We start from the raw sequence: 21,890 nt of genomic DNA on the forward strand, positions 1-21,890 counted from the left end.
CACAATCTCCCCTTCTTCCAACTATCTGCAGAACAATCCCCTATTTTGTCTCCTTAAAGGGAAGTCAGACTTCTACCTCAACATTGATGATCTTCTACAAACGCATTCAGAGTTCACAAAACAATTACATGTGGATGTTTTTGGTCTGATATGGTAAACAAGCCACAGAAAATAGCTTCTGTTCATGCCCACGTGACCTTGTTCCAATAGAAAGTTTCAAAAGCAAGAACAAATAGGACTACAGCAATTACCTGTGTCTACAGGAATGTCAGGCTGTGGTGGTTCAAACTCTGATAAATCCACTCCAGCCAGCTTATTAGTGCTTATAGCAATTTAGTAAAAAACAAATTGCACCAAACAAAACACACACAACAACAACAAAAATTAAAACAAACAAACAAACAAGCTCCAAAATTCATTCCACTCACTGTTATTGCAGGTATTAGGTATTAACTGTAGTCAGAAGATTCACGAAGTAGAGTGTAATAAGACATTTATTAAAAGTGCTGTCAGTTATGTTAAAAGCTATAGTCTAAGATCTATTTTAAAAAAGCCATCTCATTAAAAAATATTAGCTTAAAAACTATTCTGATCACTATGGTTACAGACACATGACCCGCAGTGCTCTGTGAAATGTTAGACCAGCTTTGTTGATTGGGACACAGTAATCTTCAAGTCCAGGATCCACAGTGTCTAGTGTAGAGGAAGAATTGCTGGGAGCTCCAGAAGAGACACCTGCAGGTACCTGGAATAGAAATGCAAAGACTACAAATATTGGCTTCAGATTTGTCAGCTGAACTATCACCTGATTGTGCAATATATTGGAGAAGGGAAGCATCATCCTGCAACACTGCAGACAAAATTGTCACCCAATGCATCCACATACTTGTGGATTAATTACTTTTCTGGTCAGAAAATATTTACCCTTAAGAGGCTGATGGAGGCTCCTGTTTCAGAACTAGAAGCTGACAACTATGAGAGAGCTACAGCAAACCCAGTCCAAGCTGAAAAACTAGAGCCATTCCTGTGCTTACAGCCATCCAAGACACTGGATGGCATACTGGTTACTTACTTTGGTTGCTTATACTTCTGCTTAATAGCTTGCAGCTGGCAATGGGGAGCATCAAGGCATGCTTTGTGCAGGTCAGTCAGGCAAGGTGCTATCTCACTTAATGAATATCCAGTAAATACAGCAAGTGTTTCTGGCTGGACAGATGAGAAAAAACAGTGTTACTCTATTGTAGTCAGCAGCCATCTAGAAGATGGGTTTCCCATGGAAGCAGAAACCCTTTTCACTATGTCAGAGCTCACTCTAGATTCCTTAAGCATGAAAAACATTCAATTGTATTGTGCCATCAGTTTCACTCCAGGTCTTCCTTGGTGCCATGAGGTCTGACAAGCTCCTTCTGCTCTAAGCACGTGCATCCATTACATCTCTTCTGGATCTTACTCTGTACTAAACCTATTCACTATAACCTATGTGTATCCTTCAATACACAGCTGGAAGGTCTACCAAGGCTTCTGGTAAAGCAGCCACACAGTGTAATTACTCAAGTAGACACGCTCAGTTCTCCCCTTTCTCCCAGAAAGGCCCTGAATTCCATCTGGGGTATAGTCTTGGAGATTTGTGAGGTATAGCCTTGATGTAAGTAAGCAAGACAGTAAAATCCCTTATGTTTCAGAGAAGAAGCATGATATTTCAGATTTACTTAACAGCCATTTATCAGCTAGTCTCATTAACTCAAGAATAGCTAGCTACTCATCCTAGGATTTCAGCCTTTAGAACAACATACTTTGTAGTTACTCCTCATCCTTCTTGGCTCAGTTCTAACAATAACAAAATGTTTGAGCTATTTATTAACACACAGTTGCTGTTCTTACCCAGAAAGATCTGTTCACTGTATAGTTTGCTAAACAGTAGGCTGCTGCAGCAATTTGTGAAGGAAGGTACTTCAGAAGAGGATCAGCTTGAAGGAGACTCAGCTCTGCAAGATACTAAACAAGAAAACTCCAGATTTTCAAAAAGAATCAACCTAGCTGGTTGCTAGTTGCTAATCAGTCCAATACAGCAAGTATTAAAATCTGGCAATGGTCTCAGTATGATGCACAAAAGCATAAGCTACATATCTAGTGAGGAGAATTAGCACTCTGGTCCTGTTGATCTCACAGGAGTGCCTTTATCATGTTTCAGGGGGGACAGAAAGACATTTTGCCAAAACCTAACCCATCTACTCTAACCTGAAGTTCTGGTTCCATCATCAGATCTGACTTGATTTTACAGGTAGAGACACAGAAAAGTCAAGTTTCATAAAAATGACAGACACACTCTTGCCATCTGCTAAGGCTCTTGCTTCTATAGGTAGACCCCACTTGGACATTAGGGGTAAATGGATAGCTCTAAGAAGCACATGGTCAGATGTTTTACTGTAATTTTGCTGTTTCTAGTAGGCATGGTTGCCTACTTCAGGCAACTCCTATGCAGCTGTACAGGTATATTCTTTTTCACTGTGGAGCAATATGCAATAGCACCTAATGCAGGACAGACTTGCTATACAGGCACTGTTGAAAAAACCACCAGATTTTTACCACCTAATTGCCTAGTCAGTGAGTTATCCTGACCAGACAAGATAGACCAAACCTAGGATTTCCATGAGGCATCTATCCAGAAGTCTCAGCACACAAGCCACCGCTATGAAACACACAGTTTTAGGCCTATTGCAGATACAGATTCATGAAATGCAAACAGCACTCTTTTCACGATCACTTCTTCCCCCTCAGTCCCAGAAGGCAGACAGTCCATACCCTTGCAAAGTTCTCTGTCCTCATACAGATTCCACGCCTCTGAATATACTGAAGGAGGAACTGGTTGATGGTTGGGGCTGTTAGGTCAAAACCCAGCACTTTGAGAAGCAAGTGTTCCATTCTTAGCAGCTGCTTCTTTGTGTAGGTATCGTCTGTTATATAGACAAATTCATCCACATCTGGTGGGTAGATCTCTTCATACTTCCTGAAAAAGGGATATAGAAGCCATATTTGTCAGCTTTGAAGTTACAGTAAAAGAAATCTTTGCGCTGGACCCACATCAGAATGAGAACATAACGTTACTAAAACTTGTGGAAAGCTCTAATTTTACTTGTCCTCCAGGCTAGCTAACAATTTAGTTTCAAACTTGGGCAAATATGCTTAGAGGAACTCTGAGTCATCAGTCTAGATAGAAAAACTTGCATTGTTAGCTTTTAACAGCAAGCTTTCAGTGGGGAAGTCTCAGTAACACAGCACACTCCAGACAAACAACCATGCACTCCTACACTATGTTGCTTACCCTGTCTTATTAGAGCAGCTAAAGGCTAACTAGTAGATTGCAACTGAGTCTATTACAGCCTTACAGGCTAGCAGTTTAACACCTTGCTGTTTCTGCTACTGTGTTTATGGTTACAAGCTTTCCCCACTACAATTCTTCACATACAACATTGAATGTTTAATTTTAATAGTACCAGGAAGGCCACGTTGCTGATCTTGAGACATCATGAAAAGCTATGTAGCAACACAACCTTCCCTCCTTCAAATTGCTGTACAAGACTAAGCCCAAAAATAGACTTCAGATCATCAAGATCTGAAGATGATCACTGATTTCAGAAGATGAAACACTTACGCAGCCAGAAGGATAGCCGCTGTTCCTACAAGCTGTAACTTTCCTCTGAGAACAGACATGCAGGAAAGGAACCTGTCCAGGAAGTTCACTGCCAAGTACAAAGTCTCTGTCCGAAGTTTATACTCTTCCCCTACTTCCACCAACCAGTCTACCAGGATAGCACGCATTCCTGTTGTGATATCTGGCTGCTTCTTCATGTAGTAGGGCTTGGGCCGAAATCTTACCTGTTTGGAAAGAGTTGAAGAATCAGGATGATCACTCTGAAGAGAGCCATGGATGGCTGAGCCAATGAATATTCTTTATACTTGCACTAAAAGGAGTGGGGGTTGTCCCCACTGTTAATAACTATAAATACTAACTACAATTATTGTGCTACTGATAATTATTCTCAGCTAGTGGCATCTCTAGAAATTAGTATTTCTGCACTGAAAAGACAGATTGAAGCTACAGTGTTAGCTGGAAAATAGTAAAACACATGTCCTGGGCTATAGACAGCCTTTGCCATCAAACAACTGATCCATTCAGGAGGACATGAAAATCAATCAGATTTTCCCCCTTCTTCCCATCAGGAGGCTGTACTTCACTGCTCTAACACAAGCAGGTAGGAAAAACTACTGCTATAGCCAGAAAGCAATCAGTGAGATCATGTCAAACTGCTTTAGCATTTTTTCAGCATTCTACACCCATCTGCAGGAATTCTTCATACCAGTCAAGAGATGCACCCATCATAGGAAATACCAGGGATGCATTAATTCTAAAAGAACTTATCACTGACTACATGCTGCCTTAAGAAACTACTTTTACTATTTACTTTCTCTTCTTTGTAGTCCAGTGGCAGCCTTGGATCTCTGCAATATTGCAGCCTACCACAGATACCTACAAGCTTCTCACAGAACTTACTTCAGCCTCTCGGAGGTACTGATGAATGTCTTCTGCATACTCTCCCACAGCCAGAGTTACAACATCTTCCATGTGATCCTCTGGCTGGGATTGGAAGGATGTGTCCACTACCATAGGAGAGCCTAACAGGTAACAGGAAGCAGCAAGACGTTTGTATAATTAATCTCTTGACTTTCTCTTGCTAATTTGAGCTTAGAAGTGTTGCCCCTCATGTAGACACAATCCAAGTTAGCTAGTAGTGTTATTTATTGTAACATAAGCTACTCACTAGCTTACAATTCACAACTCATAACCACTCTACATGTGGTTGTGCTATGGAAACCATCTGAGTAGCAACAGGAGTTACCTGAACTCAGATCCAGCAGCAGGTGAATACTGGATGTCATTGCGCTGGTATCCAGTTCACATTGGCTTAATTCAAGCTCTTCAGACACTTGGCAGCTGTAGTTTTCTTTATCTTCTGGGTCATCTACGTAGATAGCAAAACCTTGCTTTGATACAGCACTGACCATGCAGTTGGGCACTTCATCTTTTCTAGATGAAGGGATGGTGTTTTCAAAGCCAGAGAAGCGCTTGATAACAGCAGCACCCTAAATCAGAGCACATGGTAACACTGTGGGAGGGCAACTCAGGAAGAAAACAGAAAGTGCCACTTGTCAAAATCACGTTCCTTGTGTAACAGACACCAACAGACAAAGTTCATGGGAAAAGCCACCAATTACATTTGGTGCCTCTAAACTTGGTGCTGTAATGCAGTGACAGACTCCTCAGAGAAAGAATGATGTGTAGAAAAAGTCAGGAAATCAGGGAAGCAGCATCATATTCAGTGCCTCCCACCAAAGAGGATGAGGGTGCTGCTCAGTTCCAATGGGGCTGGGATGTGCAGTCTGCTCCACATCTAGTTCTGGCAAGGAGCAGTTTCAAGTGCAGCAAATTAACAGAAGTGCTCAAGCCCTGCCACAGACTTAGGAAAGCCTGCACAGGCAGGAAGGCACTTCAAGCAGAGTTAAACAATGAAGTTTGAATTTTTGAGCTGAAGCATCGCAACCCCTAGGACTACATGTGACCAGGCTACAATCCTTCACACCATCTACTGCCAGTATGCCATGAGCTGAGTTGGGGGCTTTACACAGCCAAAACCAAGAAGAGTTTGTGTACACATATCAGCTGCTATTTTAGGTCAGGACACTAACATTATTCCTGCCCCACCAGCAGACTCCAAGAGGGCTCAAGGAACAGAAGGACAGAAAAAACAACATGTCATTAACTTGAACTTCTTGAAGGCTCTGGCACCCTGAACTGAGCATGGCAAGCTACTCAGCAGTGAGCATTTTGGGTCAGTGGACAGCCCCTCCTTAATCATCCCCTACACTGTGGAGGGTAAGCGGTCGAGAAGTAATCCTTCCTTCCAGGATGGATTACTTAGACAGAGCACTTGCACGGGGAAACACCTACAGATTAGGACTGCGAGGTTACTAGCCGTGTTTCTCGGGAAACTCACGCTTAAGAACCGGAGCCCGAGTCACCTTCTCAGCCCGCCGCGCCAGGCCTGTGCCGGCAGCCTCAAGGCAGGTGCGTGCATCGCTCGCTGCCAGTCACTGCGGGACTGCCGGCCCAGCGCCGGGGAGCTCAGCCCGGGCTCTGCGGGCCGGGGGGCGGCTGTGCCGCCGGCAGCAGGGCTCACCTGGCCGCCGGGCCGCTGCTGCTGCTGCCCGTTCTCCGTCAGCACCCCCAGCACGGCCCGGCCGCCGCTGCTGCGGGGAACAGCGGGCCACGACTCCCGCCGCCCCGCACGGCTCTTCTCTCCATTGCGACGCATCGCCCCGACGTCGGTACCTTTCGGAGGAGAGATAAAACACCCACAGAAATAAAACGAAGTCTTGGGAGGAAAAAGTAAATTAAAAAATAAAATAAATCCTCCGAACGACCACAAATGCGCCCCGGGCAACCCGTGGCTCCCGCCCGCCCCGCAGGATGACGGGTGGCCCACCGCGCTGCCCGGCTCCGCTCGCCACCAGCCCGCCGAGGGGTCCGGCCGCCCCGCACCGCGCAGCGCCGCCCAGGCCGCCCGCCGCCCCTATGTAGGCGTGGAGAAGCAACCCCAAAGCTGGAACTCTGGAGCTTTATTTGTCACCTTTTACACCACTTGATTCAGAAAAATCTTTGGGGTCAACTTTAGGCTATTCTACTGCTAACCTATAGCACAAGGCACTGAGGCTACCTCAGTGTANGCTGCGGCCGCGCACCGGCTGCGCTCCGAACGCGACAGCGGCGTGCAAGCCACGGCAACGGCGCTGTGGGAACTGCTGGGCTCGGACGTCTCTCTTCGATAAGGACGAGCGAGAAAAAGGAGCTTTTAGTTCGTTTAAGGGTGGGTTTGACTCCCGTGCCAAGTCCAAGCCAAGGGACAGCTTGGTGCCGACCTGGCTGTGCTGTTGCATGGCTAAGCGGTTCTCAGCTGCCCACACGGGGAAAGCAGCGGTTCCTACAGACAAACCACCAAAGTTTGTCACCGGTGATGTGGATAGTGATACAGGCAGCACAAGTGCTCAGTTTGTGGGAACGCTGTGGCCGTGCTGGGGAACACGATTAGATTTCTGAAACGATCTTGGCAAACTAGAGAAATGTTCGGGAAAATCAGGATGCTCCTGAAGCACAAGTGCAAGGTCAGAGCCAGTGGGTGCCGAGATGCGGGATGGGGAACAGCCAGGAAGGTAGCAGCTCTGTGAAGAAGAATCAGGAGGTTACAGTGAATCTCAGCCTGAGCATGATTCACCAAGGCTGTCCGAGCAGGAACAAACAGGAGTATAGCCTGTGTGGCACATGATCGCCTCTGAAAATCCATAGTGAAGACAAAAAAGCAAGAACTACAGGAGCTGAAACCTCAGAATGAGATTTAGGTTAGATACCAGAATTGTGATGTCCCAGAAGAGTCAGCATGGGAAATTTGAGAAATTTGCTTGTTGCAGATTTATAAGACCAAATTAAAGAGAATTTTGTCAAAACTGTCTGTGCCTTGGCAGTGATAATACTTCTTGAGATTCTCTCCAGGAAATGAAATGTTGAAGCTATGATCCAAAATTTGGATATATCAGGCAGGATCTTATGCCAGAATTGGTTTTTTGCAGTTCTTGTGATCCAATCTGCATTAAAGGGCTGTATTTTTTCTTCACACTTTGCTTGCATTTTTTAACCCTCTGAACCTCCAAAAAGGAATTTACCATAAGGGGCAAGTGGTATATCTGAAAGTGAAAAATGTTACCTGTGTTTGATCTGTTGGTCATGTCACACTGTTTTTCCTTTTGGATGAGAGGGGCTCCATGTCCTTGCAGCAACAGGGTTGTAAGCACGCAGTTACTATAGGCCATCTGTCACAGCTACAGGTGTGGGCAAAGGCAAGTCAGGGAAACAGAAAATTACGCTGTATGTCTGTGTTCTTCTCTTTCTTTAATTTCTAACCCCCAGGTTTGCATAAGGAACACTTTACTTTGGGGAGTTATTTAAACATTTTTGTGCCAAGGTTTAATTTCTGAAAAACCATGAGTCTAGTTGCCAGCCTTTGAAATCAAGTACTAGCCTAGGTGGAACTTTAAACACTCCTTACCCTTTTGTTTTGATGGGATCACCAAATTCATGTTCAGTCAGTGAACATCCTTTATATCCAAGTACCCATCATATCCTTATTCCATTTAGCCATAACTTAGGAACCTCAGCTATCCAACATATGACTTACTGATATTTTTATGTGTGAGCAGCACATGGTTATCCCCACTAGTCATATCATACATTAATGTAACTGAAATGCCTCTCGAATGCTTTTAATGAGGTTATCTAAGCTCCAGTTTCTCAGGAACTCTTTGAAAGAGCCTGGTATGGATTAGTACCTGAGGGAAGTAGTGAGCTTTGCCAGCCACTACTTAATTGTAGCAGCAAATCAAATAAAGCTTTGGGCCATTAGTTATTTTTTTCTGAGCTTCCCTGTGTGCTTGAGAGGAAGCTGAAGCCTTCCTGAGTGGACTCTTAGGGTGATTCTTGCAGTAATCACTATCTTACTGATTTCTAGGAAGACAGAGAAGTCAGAGCAATTTCTGACTTGGTGAGGATACTTCCTTCCTCCTAAACTCTGGAAAAGATAGTGTTGAAGCACTCTGTCTTGTCTTGTCTTGTCTTGTCACTCTTTCATAGTTCCTTAGTTCTTTCTCCTTTTTGCAGGCTTTGCTTCAAATGTTGTCCAGCTTTGGTAGCTTTTTTTTCAGCTAAACAATCGTACTCCATGCTGTGGGAACAAGCACTGGTTCCTGCATATTCTCTGAGAATCACTTACATTAATTCCCACTTTTTACACAGCAAGCTCTGCATGGGCTTCAGTTCACAATCTGGGGCATGGATTGCTCTGCCCACAAATTAAACCACTGTCAGCTGTCCCCTTCTCTCTTCACCCTTTGAAGTATTTTTGGGTCCCTAGTGTGCTTTAATCCTTAGGCTTTCAGCTTGGCCTAAATGGTTATTTGGCCTGAAGCCTGTGAGTAGCACGAGTATGAGATGAGAAGCAGTTCATGGAAGACTTGCAACTTCCCAGCCTTGCTCCTCTAAGTCTCACATCGGATTGTGATAACAACATGATATTCATATAGGAAAACCCATTCAGGCAGGTTAGACACAGTTACAATGACTTTGGCCTGGTCACATTCAATATTTGGCAAGTCTTTCCAGACCAATGCATTGAGCACAGCAGGTCCCTGTGTGCCATAGACTCTTCTGAGGTCAGCTTTATGGCAGAGCAACAATGGGAATCCCCCTGAATAGTAAGTTTGATGCGCAGATGCATGACACCCTGGAAAATGTGCTGTGAGAGCAGTCTTAGAGTCAGAAAGTTTCTAAAAAGAATTTTGAAGTCTCCTTGACATTGAGAGCAGTGTCTGGACTCAGTGACCTGCAAGGTCCCATCAGGACCTTGTTGTATAGTCCTAAAGTAGCAAAGCAAAAAATGGAGAATATGACTTCTTTCACATGGCTATGATTCCTTGGATTGTGAATAGCCAACACACTGCAATAGCCTGTCTGCAGTGTCTTCTAATCATCCTACCAGTAAATTAATTTCACATTACTTAAGAATACATAGACTGTATCTTGAGCTTCATTGTTTTTCTGAACCACCAAAACCAGGAAAATATTTCTTAAATATTTTAGGAAAGTTTTAGAAAAATAACTGAGTCCTGGAACATAGAAAATATATTAGGATGTTTATAATTTTTTTTACTAACCCTTAACCTATATTTAATAGTGCAGGTAGAAGTGATTACCTAGTGTTAATTATTATAGTTTGAATAGGTCTACATGCATGCTTGTAAGCTGAGGCTATGTGTAATACTTACCCTTAATTTACAAGATGTAAAAGGAATTAACTTCTTCCAATGGATGTATTTATTTAAATTGTTTCTTCTACACATCTGATATACTTGAACATCTATGTTTCCCCTCTGTGATGCATCTATAAATGATGTCTACATAATTCTAATTATAATGCATCAGTATTCCTTACACATCTTTAGATAAATACTTTATATTTGTCTTTCAGAATCATTTAGTGATCAAATTTACTCTTATAAATTTACTAGTGTTTTCTATTAAGCAAATTCCACTAGGTTTCATGCACTAAACCTTGCAGTTATAAGAAAGATAACAATTAAACCACCATACACAAATAATTTTACATTGGGCAAAGTTATGATTTCTCTGTGCGTAGTGGCTGTGCTGTCACACAACTTTTGTGTATTTTTAAATATCCTGACTTTATAAAATGCATTAATTCCAAGGTTTAGAGTTAAAGCTATCTTCCTAAACAGTCCTAAATTAATAACTTCTACTCATTATGTGTGTGGTGGCATATTATCAAGTCTGAGAGCTGGAAAGTGATCTGAATTATATTCCTGAAGACAAATCATCAACCAGTGGGAAAGGTTCATATTGCTTTGCTTGCAGGATCAATCAAGCAGACTATTTTGTTACATAGAGAGCTGTGAGACAGTCCCTGCTTCTGGCTACAGTGCATACCATTATAGCACATATATTAAATGTAAGTGGGTATCAGCGAACACAATAAATGTAGGACCTTGTTAAGTAGAATGTTATTGAAAATCGATTTTGCAGAAGAGCCCAGAGACAACCACATGAAGCTGGTATAAGAAGAGCTGTGATGATCTTAGAGCAGCTCTCAAAAGCAGTTTCTTGTTCCCCAGATGTTGAATATCTTCAGAGTACACAGTCTGTGTTCTTGGCAAATGCAGTGCAAGGTAAGATGTGAGATTTGCTTGTATTGTGCGCATACTCATCCTCCATTGCTACAGGAAACAGAAATAATCCGTTAAAGTTGCAGGGTGTGTGTGTAAGGAAGGGAAGCAGACAGACAGAACCATAAGCATCTTGTTCCCTCTACATCAGGACTCTTGTTTTTATCTTCTGTGCATACAGCTGTGTTGTACATGGTGTGGTTGATGCTGGGAGAAGTCTGATGCACTCTGCATCTTTATTATCCCAGTAGGTTGCCTAAGCTTGGAGCACAGCCTGCCTGCAAATCCCATTGCCCTCATGCTAGTTAATACAGGGACCCTTCAGAAATGATCTTTTGCCACTGTCTCATGTGCTATAATAGGCACAGCTTACTTCAGGGAGCAGTGGAACCTACCAGTGAGTCACAGAGCACCAGCTGATGCCCACAGCAGGGAAGCAAAGCCTAAAGCCTTGAACAGCTGCAAGATTTTCCCCTTTGGGGTGGTAACAGTCCTAACCAGAAGACTGTTGTGCATCAGAGAGTTGGTGATCCTCAAGGAGTGTCAGCCTGAGCAGGCTGTGCTGCCCTGTGCTGCATGTATGGCTTGTCCTTCAGGATAAGCTCAGCAGGGTGGTGGTAACAGAGGAGCCCTCAGGCAGCTCCCACTCCGTGTTTCCAATTACACCACCTGTGTGGCCCTGGCATTATCTTAAAGAAGAGAAACAAGTTCTCATGTGAACATACAGTCTTTTGACAACAGATACGATGAATACATTATTTTTCTGTCTAAGAAAATTCTAAAAGAGGTCTCAAAACCAAAATGTTAGGGAACCTTTCTACAGGGTGGGACCTGTACCATATGACCTGACTAGAGGTCTGTGAGATGGTGCATGGCTCAGGGGTCCCAGCATCTGAAGAGATGTAAGATTACATATATTCTTTATGTTTCTCATGTTAGCTCCAGAAAATTGTGGTTTTAACAATAGCTTATGGAGTCTGAGTGCCCTTCTTACTGGATCATAAGTTACACTGAGGTAGCCTCAGTGCCTTGTGCTATAGGTTAGCAGTAGAATAGCCTAAAGTTGACCCCAAAGATTTTTCTGAATCAGGTGGTGTAAAAGGTGACAAATAAAGCTCCAGAGTTCCAGCTTTGGGGTTGCTTCTCCACAGCAGTCTGTTCCTGCTAGCTTTATGACTATGTAGGATGCACAGCACCCCTGCAGTTACTCCCATTTCACCAAAAAGTACAAGAAAATAAGCTTTTTCAGTAACAAAACAATAATAGAACATAAACTATACCCTTTAGTGCTGCATGTGAAGAGAAAACATCAAACTTAAAATGAAGCATTTCTGCTAACCATATTTTATTCCTTTACAAGCTTCTCTGTATCATAAAGCAGCTGATAGCAAGCTTTAGCACTGTGCATGTTTTAAATTAATGTCCTTCACAGAACATTAATATCTTGACTCAGGTTTTCATTTCAGAGCTACACAGGAAAACACCCATAACTTTGACAGAACCTTGAAACAGTACTGCATAATTCAAAAACAGCCATTTCTGAATTCTTCAAATCACTCTCTTTGATAATCATCTAGCTCCACTGCCAGGTTCTTCTGCCAGGTATTGCTGAAGTGAATGCTGAAATGCCCTTGCTGTATAATAGGTATTTTCTCAGTCAGGCCCCTAATTTATGGTCCCTATACTTATGGTATTTGTTACTCAGCTGCTATCAACAGGTACTGCTCATTTCTACTTAGAAGCTGACAGTTGAAAAGTTTCAAAAGAAACTCATGTCCTGACTTGGTGATCCTGTGGAAGCTGACTCTTGGGGACTGTTTCTCAGGTTACAAATCACAAACAAATTCTCAGAGTGCAGCATCTGGACAGAGAGCCAACCATATCCTGGGCTGCATCCACAGCAAGGTGGCCAGTAGTGTGAGGGAAGAACTCTGCTCCTCTGCTCTCCTCTGCTCTGCTCTGCTCTGTTCTGCTCTGCTCTGCTCTGCTTTTCTGAGACCCCACCTGCAGTGCTGCATCCAGCTCCGGGTTCCCCAGCACAGGAAGGACATGGATCTGTTGGAGCAAGAAGAGGTCACCAAGTTGATCAGAGGGATTAAACACCTCCTCTATGAAGAAAGGCTGAGAGAATTGGAATTGTTCAGCCTGGAAAAGAGAAGATGTGATCCAATTGTGACCTTCCAGTACCTGAAGGGAACTTACAGGAAAGATGGAGAGACATTATTTATGAGAGCGTATAGTGGCATGCTCATAAGAGAGAGGAGAAAACGGAATGGGTTCAAATCAAAAGAGAGTAGGTTTAGATTAGATACTAGAAAAAAGTTCTTTACTGTGAGGGTGGTGAGACACAGGCACAAGTTTTCCAAAGAAATTGTGAATGCCTATCCCTGGAGGTGTTCAGTGCCAGGTTGGATTGGGCAGTGTGGTCTGGTGATAGGTGTCCCTGCCTGTGGGACTAGATGGAATTGGAACTAAATGATCTTCAAGATCCCCTTCCAACCCAAACCACTATAAGATTAAAAGAACAATTAGTTCGTTGCTATCAGTTCTACTTGTTTGTTTTAGTAATTCTGATGTAGTGGTGTGTGTGTATATATAAAGCATGTGAGTTTTGTATGCATGGCTAGTTGAAGATCAACCATCTGTAACAAAAAATTTTAGTAATGAACCAAAATTTATAGTAATAGCAACTGTAATCTTGGAAAAATAGATTTTTATATCTGTTGTTTGGAAAAGCAGGTGCAATTATCAAATTCTATAGTATTGTGAAGGCAAAGGCTATTCATAAAGCTTCAGCTCAGCACAACAAAATCTTGGAACAAAACCAGTGCATGTTTTGGTTTTGGAGGAAATGGTCAAAATTACAACTGTTTATCAGGATGAATCATGACTAGTAACTGTTGCTTTGTATACAAGATTTGGCATTGCTGGAATCTGGCAGTGTTTTAACTGCAGAAGTGGTTGTCCTCTGGACTCTATGCCTTACATATTAAATACTTGATGACATGCCACCATGCATGGGTGAAAGGACAGATTTGACAGAGGATGGCTTAACAGAGCCATTGCCAGGTGGGTTCATGTCCCTGGCACTCTTTCTCCTGCTTCCACTAGAAGTCAGTGATTAGACTCATTAAAACTGTTGGATGAGCTCCAGCATGAGACATCAGATCATCCATGTGGATTCCATAACCTGTGAAGCAAATAGGCTGTGCTTTACCGATCATACCTGGAGCACTGCAGTCTTGCTGTTTTCAAACTAAAGGAAAAGAACTGTGCACTTTGTCACAAACTATATGCCAGGATTATTAGCCCTATGGCCAGGACAGTGTGTTGTAAGAGGAAACAGAAGTAGCCAAACTCTTCCATTACTTGGAGAGTTCCCCTGCCTTTTTTCTTTTGGTTTAATTGGAATACTTTATGGTTTCTCCACAGTGTAGTGGAGAAATTTTAGTTGACTTTTGACTATCTGAGTAAATTAGTTCAAGATGCTTGCTCACTGCAATTACACTTTGCCACTGCAATTATCTGAACTCTGCTGTTTCAAGTCACCTATTATGTGTCTGTGTTCATAATTACAGAGTATTGTTTGTAGTAGACGTATGGCACAGCACTGCTTATGTTCATACACAGCAGCTACTCTTTAATGCAGCTGAGCTCCCATGTTCTTATTGCTTGCTGCATGCTTTGCTAGTGATAAATGATAGCCATTTTTCTCTACCACAGCAAGAGCAGAGATTAAAGCTCTAGATACCAATCTGATCTCACAGGTCACAGCTTGTCTGTGTAACCCGTTTCATGTTATAACTGATAGCAGTAAAAGCATCAGCCTTGTTTATTTATGTCTGTGATTCACAGTGATGATGATTTATAGAAAACCTGTAAATTGCAAGTGTATACCTCTCACGTGTATACCTTGTACGAAAATGCAATGCAGAATTGCAAAAAATGACCTGGTAGGAGGGAGAGATATTAAAAGTGTAGTGTGAATTAAGAAATCCAAACAAGAGGATAGTACAATTACTAAATATGGAGCAAATCTGTATATAAACAGTGGAGATGGGTAATTAGTAGGGGAAAATAGAGGACCGGAAAATTCAGCATACCTAGTTTATGTTGTTTAAAATTTAAAGAGCCTATTCAGGTAGTCAGTCATCTTTGCTCTTTGGCTTGATAACATCAATCTTGGCTACATCTTGGAAAACTTGAGAAGCTCTGAGATCACAGAGTTTGAATTTCCAAATTCAATCCAGTGGAGAATAACTCTGTAATGTAGGAAACACAATGACTTTAATGGGGAAAAAATAGTGGCTGCATATTAAAAAGGGGTTAAAAATATAGCAAGGAATGCGGAACAGGATAAATGCTAGGAAAAAAAATGGGGAGGTTTTTGTGTGAAAATTTTAAAAGAGCCTTATAGGAAGATTTTTAAATATCTTAACATCTTACTAAGCAGAAGACAGAAAGATGACAGGATTGCATTAGGATTCCCCTGGGAAGAAGATACAAAGCCTGCAAATTATTCTAGCAGATACTGAGATAATAAGATTCAGTGACAGGTACCTGAAAACAGTCAGATTCCAATTAGACATAAAGCAAACGTTTGTAACATGACCCATTACAGCAAGACCCCAGGGGAAAGCAGGATGTCTGTCAAGGTTTTCAGTATGCTTTTATTTAAGATCTATCCTATCCAAAAACATTCCTGCTACCAGACTGTATACTGGAATAACTGGGAAAAGAAAAACATTTTAGTATGCTAATAGGAAGTTCAGTTAGATGTTCTAACAGACCTTTAGCCTTTAAGATCAAAACAAGTCTTCCCTGAAAATTATTTCCTGCAGAGCTGTGTTTGGGCTGTAGCATCACTGACTGAATGACCCCATAAGCTTTCACCTGTGTGTTTTTCTTTACCTAATTCCTTATGCTGGAAGCAGCTCTCTCCTCAGAAGACATAGTAACAAACTCATCCCTTCTTACTCTGGACAGTCAAGAGGTTGGTGTCTGTTCTGTCCTCCAGTTGCTGCCTTCTCCCTGTTTTCATCCTTCCCTACTTTCCACCACATGTCCTGTTCTCAGGTAGTTAAAAGGCATCTTTTGGTTGTCTCCGAGGCCTGGGAAAACTTTACCTGTGATACCTTCCTGAACAGAGATAGACATCTGAAAGGTGAGCAAACTGTAGCCATTTTAGAATCCTTTAAGGATTCATTTGTTAGCCAGAAAAAAAAATAATTTCAGTTTATCTCTTGCTCACAGACTACCACTGGGATACTGATAAGACAGAGAGAAATAAATGCCTTTCTTGAAAAAGAATATACTATCAGAGACAGTACTTACAGAGCTCTCTTTCATTTCCTGGTATCTAGTATTTCCTTTTGGTATCTAGTATTCAGATTGCTTTTTAATTTTTTTAATACATGCTTAGTGCCATGGGAGTAGATAGACCTTTTATTTTTTTTACCAACTTTTCAGGATTTCATATCTTTCAGATCTTATTTTCTGACATGCATGGTGGCCCTCCTCCAGCACATCTTTGGTGCACTGCAGAGAGCTTTATACCTGATTCTTGCCATGATCTCAGCACCAGGGTGAAGGAGACATGAACCCCCACCATTTTAGGGTGAATAAGGAAGCCTCTGGAGCTAGATACCCCAAAACCAAAACATAAATGTCACCGTTTTCCTCTTCTCCTGTAAGCAGTGTCTCCTTCTTGTTCATTTAATGTCAGTATTCCTTTTGGAGCATGGCAATTGTGAATGGCCCAGTGTCTGTCGTGGCAGGTCAGCCCCAGCAGGCAGGGACAGCTCCTGTGCACAGCAGACATGCTCAAGCATCATGTGGATGCTCCCCTTCAGGGTCCCTCCCCAGCACACGGTGCCAGTGTGGGTATGAGGCAGTCCCTCAATATGTTCTTCCACCAGAAACAGTCCAGACACTGTCCTGGATGCCGTTTCTACTCTAGAATCATGAAGATGGGTTTGTGGTTGTACACAATACCTTTTGTAAATTCTCTGTGCACTGAAGTTAATCAACCTGAGATACAATGTTTAAAAAGCTATTTCAATCAGTAAAATGTATTAAATCCTTTACTGATTCTAAAAATTAAGTGTTCCATCTATCTCACAGCACTACTATTTCTCTTCTATTATGAAACACTTAGAAAGAATAAATAAAAAGACATAAAGTGAATTAGGAAGAAGTTTTAAAGTTTTTTTAAATGCAAATATTCCAAAACTAAATACATGGAGAACCATGTAAAGGAATTTTACTTGAAATATTTTTATTTTTTTTTAATAATGATTTTGTGAGGGAAAAATGACCCAACAAATGTGTTTGGGCTAGTTTTAGCTAAGCTTCTGGAAACTTTATGTAAGACAGAGCAAACAGCCATTTGGTTTGTATTTGCAGGGAACTGTGGTTACAATAAACTATTAGCAATGTCAGGACTTTCAAGGGTCGTGAATCACTAAGTCACAAAATCACTTAGGTCGAGAGGGAGCTCTTGAGCTTGCCTAATTCATCCTCCTTGCTCAAACACGGTCAGCCACAGTAGATTGCCTGCCTTCTGCTCAGCTGGGTTTGAATTATCTCTGCAGATGGAGACTCCACAGCTTCTCTTAGCAATGTGTTGCAGTGTTTGACCACTTTCACAGTGAAAAAGAAAGTCCTTTCTTGTGATCAGGTGGAATTTCTTGTGTTTCATTTTATGCCTGCTCCCTCTGGTCCTGTTACTGGGTAGCATGGAGAAGAGCCTGGTTCCCTCCTCTTTATTCTCTCCCATCACATTTTTATACTCATAGGTGAGATTCCCTGAGGTTTCTCTTCCCAAGGCTGAACAGTCACAGCTCTCCCAGTCTTTCTTCATCTGTCAGATGCTCCAGTCCCTTAAGCATCTTTGTAGCCTTGTCCTGGACTCCAGAAATCTCTAGCTTGTACTGAGGATCCGAGAATTGGTCCAAGTGTGGCATCACCAATGCTGGGTGAAGAGAACAGATTACCTCCCTCAACCTGCTGGCAATGTTCTATCTAGTGTAGCCCAGCCACTGGCCACCCTGGCAACAAGAGCATATGGCTGCCTTGGGGTAATCTTGCTGTCTATCAGGACCCCAAGATTGTTCCCTGTCAAGCTGCTTCCCAGTTAGATTCCAGCATATGCTTGTTCCCCTCCATGAGCAGGATTTGGCATTTCCCTGTACTGAACTTTGTGAGGCTTTTGTCAGCCCATTTCTTCATCCTGCTGATGTCCTTCTGAAGGGCAGCACACCAATTCCCTGTATCAGTCACTCCTCCCTATTTTGTATTTTGCAAACTTGCTAAGGATACACTCTTCCCATCATCCAGGATGTTAAAACAGAGTTGGCTTCAGTACTGACTGCTGGTAGTGATTTTCCTCCATCTGGACTTCGTGACAGTGGCTATAGTCATTTCAGCATGCCATTTCAGCCAGTTTTCAATCCACCTCCTTGTCACTTTATCTAAAACACACTTTGCATGTGATAGAATTGTCGCTTCTTAAATCTCCACAATCAGTCCTGAGGCTGCATGGATAGGGCACATGAGAACACCTTCTCCCAGGCTCACATTTTTAAATACACATGTGATTGCTGTCCTAAGTTTAGTTTTTGGGTTCCAAAGTGATTCTCAGAACCAGCTGGATGCCTTCAAATCAAGCTATATAAAAATGTTACAGTACAAAGTGCTAAAGCATTTGTAAGCATTGAACAGGGTACTTCATAGTAGGGAAAAATATGATTATTGAGAGCCAATAAATATATTTTTTATCCAGTGGCTGCATAAACACAAGTTTTTTCAGAAAGTCAAGGTTTTAAAATGTAATATTTCACATTCTCTTACAAGAATATGAAAATAGATGAGAATAAGAAGATATTAATAAGTACATGACAGTCTTCCTAGCAGATCAGTGGTTCATCTAGTTGAACAGCCTACACAGTGGCAAGGACCAACACTTCAGAAAAATACAAGTTTCTTTTAAGTGCCTATTGTGTGACTACAGAAATTGCTGCATCCTCTTTATATTCCAGATTTCTGGTCATGATAGTCATCAGTGACATATAAATCAGACTTGTAGTCCAGGTATGAAAAGAACAGTATGTCTTACTTGAAAAACTATCTTCTCTTGATGACAAAATAAATTTATGTTCTCTTGCAAGTGAAGGGAATATCTCATTTTAAACTGAGAGCCTAGAGACTGAAAATCTGAGTCACCCTCAGGAGGTGCCTTTCTCCCTCCTTTGGCTATAGACAGTCTCTCATCAGGTTATGTGAGATGAATACAGTCTCTTGTGATTATTTTGTATCTAGAAGCATATGAATGTCTAATTCTTTCAAAGTCTAAAACTAAGCTCTCAGACTATGATATCTGATGGCAATAATAATATGTATTCAGTATTTAGAAATTATACTGTTATTATTTTCCCATGTGGGAATGTTATGCCTGCTTATATTGACATGTTTAGTTTTGGCTTCAGCTGGAGTCCGTGCAAGCTTTTCATCCTCTTTACACTTTTTAACAAGTCAAAGATGATTGCTGCTTTCTTCTGAAATAGGAAAAGGGCACTGATAGCTTGCCCTATGTACCCAGAAAGTCCAGGGTCTCTGAATTTTAACACTGTAAAAGATTTGAAAGGGCTTGGCCAAACTTCTCCATCTAACATGTTAATGGAGCCAAGTTGCTTTTTACAAGTACCCCACTGACTTCTTTTAGACTTTCACGTGTAGCCGTCCAAGGCCATTGCAACACTCCAAGTAATGTCAGAGTCATGCTGGGAGTCCAATTAACTATTCTTTAGTTTTGTTTATTGCCATTCAAAAGTTGTGCTCAAGATGTGCTCAGACAGAAGGGAAAAAACACCCTCTCAGAGTATTAATTACAGATTTTATTAAAATCATACAAAAGACTTGAAGTGTAACCAAGCAAACAATCACTGTTCTCTCACCCTAGGAGAAGGGAGAAGAAAGAATTCCAGTGGCAGGGAGATTAGCAGCTTTTGACAAGAAGGGAACACAGGCCTCCTAATTAACAGTGCAGTTAAAGAGGGGTGAGTGGGTTGTTGCCAAATGTAACTCTGGGGAAAACTGTGACTGCTGTGGTCAAGGGAGTTATTTACTCAATCAATAAAAAACAGGCTGAAACAAATGGCACAACGCCCTGAGTAACTGTGGTCTGAAAACAGGGTTACCAAGGAACATGGAGGAGCTTGGGGTGATGCAGGTGTTGGACCGAGGGTGTGCTGTGTTGCATGGGCAGTGCTGGGCACTGAGCTTGGATCTCATGCCTGTGAAATAAGAGAAACACCAAACTGAACATGTCTACACACTATGAATAACCAAAGAGAAACGATGGTCTAAAAACTCCTCAGGTATTCTTTAGAGTCAACCTTCAGGCTACCAGGTGTTGAACTGGGTTGTACCATATTGGGTTTTGTAATGAATCTCAGGAGATTTGTGTCTTCATCTAACCTGGAGAAAAAATCAGGCTCTCCAGTTATTTTATTTATTTATTATTGATTTATTGAGTTTTAATGAGACAGGACTTCATTAAAGAGCTAGTGGGCCTTTTTCACAACACTGTCAGTATCTTTCAGAGTGTCCAAAAAATAGGAAAGGAAATCAGTTTCACAAATCTCAGTCCAAAAGTGAATGGCCATGCCTCAAAAAGGCAAAACTTTACTATGTATGCCTTAGATGATATTTAGAAGGATACCAGAAAATATCCCAGATTTAGAGCTTTCCTGACTTACCCTGGGCCACTCAGTGTTAAGTAACTCAATGTCAATGTTGAGTCCAGTCCTATGTGCACTGTACAGTGAGAGACATTGATAATGGTCAGCTAAATATGGCTTTGCTTTTTTCTTCCCCATCCATATTAGATTACCCAGAACATCTGCCATAGCCTCACATTACCGTCCATAGGCTCATTCCTACATCCTTGATGTCCTGATGTCTTGATAGCAGATGGTTCAGTGACAAAAGGTAGCTAAAATGAAGCAGTGGCTACATATTTGGAGAATACTGAATACTGTTGGTTGGGGTAGGAATTAAAATCTTTCTTAGCTTCAGTTTTGTGTTGAACTTTAGAGCCACCTCCAGGTAACATGTGACCAGATTTTAGATTCTTTGGTACTCCTTCAGGTAAAGAGGCTCCAATAATAAGGGTGTGGTTGTGTGAGTAAGATTACCAGGATCAACAAGGATTTTAAGGACTTGGAGTCACATACCATAGCATTCCTCTAAAACTGCCTTTTAGATTAGCTTTGATATAGTCTTCTCAAACTCTGCTGTCAAGGAATCCAGCCAATACTTTTTGTGTGATGGCAGCCAAAGTAACAAGTAACATAAAGGTGAATCTGGAATTGAAATTATTTCCTGCTTTTGGTTGTCTGAGTAGCTGTGTCCATGATGAAGTCTCTTTGAGGACACAAAAGATCAGTTTCCAAGAAGATTCCCCACCGTGAAAGACACTTCTGAGATTAGAGTGCACATCCATCAGGTGTGAGTCATTGTGCTGAGAGCTACTCGTCCCTAGGTGTGGCAACTACCTAGTTACACAAATACAAATGAGTAGAGGATGACATCCAGCAGATGTGACTGACCTAATTTTCTCATCCACACAAGTGGGAAGTAATCAGTGGAAACAACTAGATTTATAGTTGTGGAAAAGAACAAAACATTGAAGGCAAATGAAAGCTCTGAGTTAGTTGGAAAAACCAAGCCTGTAAATCCATCAGTGAACTTTCTGGGATTTTTGCTTTCCTAGAACACAACCAGAAGCAAGGTTCCTAGGTACCAGGGGCAATGATAGAGCCATTAAAATGCCAGAAATTTTAACACTCTACAGTGATTGCTGTAAAGGCTGTCCTCATGAGGCCCAGCTGCTAATGGGTATTTGTTCATAGTGCTGGGGGATCCACAGTCTCCAGACAGGGCAGTAGCCTTGTCATACACCTTTGGCTACTGACTCATAACAAGCTTCATCTCCAAATGCCACAGGCATTGCTGCAGCATGGAGAAGATGTAGAGATCAGAGGGAA

The 21,890-nt window shown here is 41.9% G+C and overlaps 1 protein-coding gene across 1 annotated transcript; it reads right to left on the reverse strand.

Annotated features, from left to right (window-relative positions):
- Window positions 1-467: 467 nt before the first annotated feature.
- Window positions 468-6,604, reverse strand: CCNA1 (cyclin A1). The gene is made up of 9 exons (XM_015628926.2): window positions 6,543-6,604; window positions 6,237-6,388; window positions 4,899-5,142; window positions 4,553-4,674; window positions 3,653-3,876; window positions 2,803-3,007; window positions 1,882-1,995; window positions 1,073-1,206; window positions 468-745 (listed from the first exon to the last, which is right to left on the reverse strand). Exons 2-9 carry the CDS (start codon window positions 6,369-6,371, stop codon window positions 694-696), a joined length of 1,230 nt encoding a protein of 409 aa, XP_015484412.1. The 5' UTR covers window positions 6,372-6,388; window positions 6,543-6,604; the 3' UTR covers window positions 468-693.
- Window positions 6,605-21,890: the final 15,286 nt, after the last annotated feature.

This window comes from Parus major, chromosome 1 (genome assembly GCF_001522545.3).
Source record: "Parus major isolate Abel chromosome 1, Parus_major1.1, whole genome shotgun sequence".
Taxonomy (NCBI): Eukaryota; Metazoa; Chordata; class Aves; order Passeriformes; family Paridae; genus Parus; species Parus major.

What these genes read in the sequence shown, in the direction of transcription:
- CCNA1 (XM_015628926.2), bottom strand. Translation starts at nt 6,371, where the DNA reads ATGCGTCGCAATGGAGAGAAGAGCCGTGCGGGGCGGCGGGAGTCGTGG. An exon ending in AGCAGCGGCCCGGCGGCCAG is followed by an intron (nt 5,143 to 6,236) that starts GTGAGCCCTGCT and finishes GCTCTGATTTAG; the next exon opens with GGTGCTGCTGTTATCAAGCG. An exon ending in AGTACCTCCGAGAGGCTGAA is followed by an intron (nt 3,877 to 4,552) that starts GTAAGTTCTGTG and finishes CTTTCCAAACAG; the next exon opens with GTAAGATTTCGGCCCAAGCC.